Source organism: Frankliniella occidentalis, unplaced genomic scaffold (genome assembly GCF_000697945.3).
Source record: "Frankliniella occidentalis isolate FOCC.00 unplaced genomic scaffold, Focc_3.1 Scaffold360, whole genome shotgun sequence".
Classification (NCBI taxonomy): Eukaryota; Metazoa; Arthropoda; class Insecta; order Thysanoptera; family Thripidae; genus Frankliniella; species Frankliniella occidentalis.
The window spans coordinates 138270-141576 of record NW_026267483.1 but is presented as its reverse complement, the minus strand read 5'-3'; the positions used below and the strand labels follow the sequence as shown (position 1 = coordinate 141576).

The 3307-nt window shown below is 44.2% G+C and overlaps 1 protein-coding gene across 1 annotated transcript in view; it reads right to left on the bottom strand.

Moving 5' to 3' along the window:
• Window positions 1-2364: 2364 nt before the first annotated feature.
• LOC113214488 (uncharacterized) overlaps window positions 2365-3307 on the bottom strand; it is a 4800-nt gene continuing 3857 nt past the window's right edge. Inside the window, exon 4 of the mRNA XM_026433854.2 lies at window positions 2365-2832. Coding sequence (XP_026289639.1) covers window positions 2551-2832 — 282 coding nt within the window. The 3' untranslated portion in view covers window positions 2365-2550. The remainder of the gene's footprint in view (window positions 2833-3307) is intronic.

Sequence of the window (3307 nt, the reverse complement as noted above, 5' to 3'; positions counted from 1 at the left end):
TTTTGATTGTTTTCTGATTTTTTAGGACTGCATGATTTGTTAAGGGATTTTTGACACTTTTTCAATGATTTCATTCGAGGTGCAGTCGGTTAGGCGACCCTGTTAGGCCGCGCCCCCGCAAAGTCCACCAAAATTCGTCCAAAACAAGTCTTTTTTTTTTTTTTGCAAGACCGCAAAATACCGCAATAAAAACCGACTACGGTATCTTGTAAACAAGATTTCGAACTTCAAGAATCAATAGTCGGTTGCCCGGGAGAAAATTGTAACTGAGCTGGGGCCGGGAAACCACACAGTTACACAGAGCTACCTCGCATTAGGTAACATTACCTGAGTTTACAAAGTCATCATGAGATTATCTGAAATTTTTGTATTTTTGCTGAGCCAGAGATATGTTGGAGACAGACTTGACTGACATTGCGTTAATGCTCGTTTGCACACAATTTCAGTATTCAGCAGCATCGATACGAGGGCTGAGAAAAAAGTGACAATAACTGATAAAGCAGGGAATCATAAATTCAGATGTACTCGGGTACTACATGTAGCTGATTCTCACTGACAACACACATTCAGTAACCGTCACCTACTATCGGCCCCCTACTCGATACTGACAACAACTGCACCTGCCCTTTACGGATTTGTCAGCTAAGAGTAGTGTCCACCTCAGCTAAAATCAGAGCTGAGAAATGCCGAATTTAGCTAAAACCCTTACCTCAGTAAAATGCGCGCCGAATCAAACTTCTGATCAGAAGTCTAATCTGGCGCACACACTAATGAGATAAGGTGATTCACTTAAGTTCAGCATTTCTCAGCTCTGATTTAAGCTGAGGTAGGGTAGACACTACACTTAGCTGACAATTCCGTAAAGGGCAGGTGCAGTTGTTGTCAGTATCGAGTAGGGGGCCGATAGTAGGTGACGGTTACTGAATGTGTGTTGTCAGTGAGAATAATGACTAATGCGTTTAGAAATCCGTGAACATTGCGCTACAAAGTTCACTAGTCGTTTTAGCCCTAATCGTTAAAAAAATTGTCATACTTTTGTCTGCTTTTTTTGGATTCTAGCCCTAGGGTTCTTAAGAGGTAAACCGTCAAATGGGCGTAAATTTCGTCCGTTTGGCTCTATCTTGAACCGTTTAGGTGCTAGGGGACATTTCTTGACAAAAATGTGGTAAAAATGATCAAATGGTCGGTTAAATCGTTAAAAAGACGTCTCGGGTGTCGGGTGCCAGGCGCGTCGCAGCGTAACAGTGTTTCGTGAGATATCGCGAAGCGTGTTACGCAAGACGTGGTCTGGCGTACATATTGCTAGTTGGCTGAGCGATTAGCGAAGCCCATTACTCCACTGACGGGAAAAGTTTCATTCTGTTTGTTTGTCTGTTTGTTTGCCCGTCTGTCCGCACGATAACTCGAGAAAGAATTGAGAGAATGTGCACATACGGAACGTACACGTAGGTACGCGGTCCGTACAAATGAATACGGTTTACGTGAGGCATACATACGAAGCGTATGTACCGGAACGCAACATCGTCTACATACGGATCGTATTTGGCGGATAGATCATACACTGACCACACGTGAACCTTAAACGTTACCGGTATGCACACATGGGGATCGTACATGGAACGTATACGGTTCGTACATGGGTCGGGTTCCACGTGCTTAAAGTTTAAAATTCGTTTTGTATATGAGTAAAGGCCTATTTGCCTTAATAGGGTGTTCCAGGCTATCTAGAACGGAAGTGAAAAAGAACAAACTCACCGATTAATCTGCATCCGTCCGCTCAGTATGAGAAATTGCCATGGTAGTTTGGTCCGATTCTAACCTCTCAAATATGGAGGGTAGCTCGAAACTGACTTGACGGTTTTTCATACCTGAAACGCCGTCGTGACACGTGATCAGCTCAACCGATCAGAGCCACCACGGAAACAGAAAGGTCAGTGAGTTTGTTCTTTTCCTACTTCCGTTTTGGATAGCCTGGAATACCCTATTCAGGAACCTTTTCTTTTCTCCCCACACACCCTACGCCAATCATGGGTCAGCTCTGGCCCAGGCAGTAACCCGAAGAAAAAAAACCACAAAAAAACACCTTTTTTGGGGGGCGAGGGCTTTAGAAACTTCTGTGATTGTTTCTTTCAAAAACTGAATCTTTCTGTAGGTTTAGAGTTGATACAATGTCACCTTACCGTGTACAGACCATATGTGATTTGTCCGTAGGTCTGAACAGATCCACTATGGAATTATATAATATGTCTAGTACGGTTGACTACAGAGGTCCCGGGTAATTAATTGACCTCACATTTTTCAAACCTTGATTCGTGGGAGTATTCTACATAGTGCAATGTTTGATTTGGTATTTTTGAAATGGAATTCGACTCAATTTTACTTTATTACAGATTAACAATTTCTGACAGTATCGTTTTGTGTCACGTCTCTGGCATTTGCTTTTTAAAGAAGCGATAAGCCATGTGGTGAAGAAAACTAAGTGCTGACGTCCATCTTAAATCTTTTACATCGTTTTACATCATTGAGGGCAGGGTGCCTTAAAATACGACTTCAATATTGGAGGTACTCTTTCGCGCGGGCCTCAACGGCAGGGTCGTGGGCTTCCGAGCTGAAACACTGGAGAGCTTGCGTCGCATCGTCTTTGTCAGCGCGGATTCTCACCAGGCACTCAGATAGATTCGTGGCAACGGCGTCAACTTCAGCTCCGCGGGCAAAGTTGGAGTATGCCAGGTTTGTGCAGATGCTATCGGGGTCAACGTTTCCGTCGATACAGTCCTGGAGGGCGAACTGGTGCCACACCGCATCCACCAGGGTGTAGTATTTATTACCCTCCTGCAAGAAAGAAACATGATAACAGCGCCTTCCTGCTTTTACACTCCCAGTACTGACCCCAAGTTGACTACTTGACATAGCGATTTATTGCCATCAAAGATCCTGTTAGGCAGAGTGGACCTTTTGAAGCTGCGCAAGGCAAATGAAGTCGTTTTTAGCTGCGGATGGTTTGTAACTGCGCAAGGTTTGCAGCTGCGCGGGTTCGTTACCATACGAGATTTGCCACGCACTGTACGGCGTTGGCAACTCCACAAGGTCTGCGACGACGTTGGAAACTGAATTAGGTTTGAGACTATGCGACGTTGGCAACTGCGCAAGGGTGCCAGTAAACAACTCACGCAATGCAACATGATGTACCGTGTAAGCGTCTAATACAGTACCAGCAGGGTAAGCATGCACACTTTTTTTTTCATTTTTACAGCAAATTACACAAAAATACAAAAATATAGATGTAAACTTATCCGAGGGACTCTGA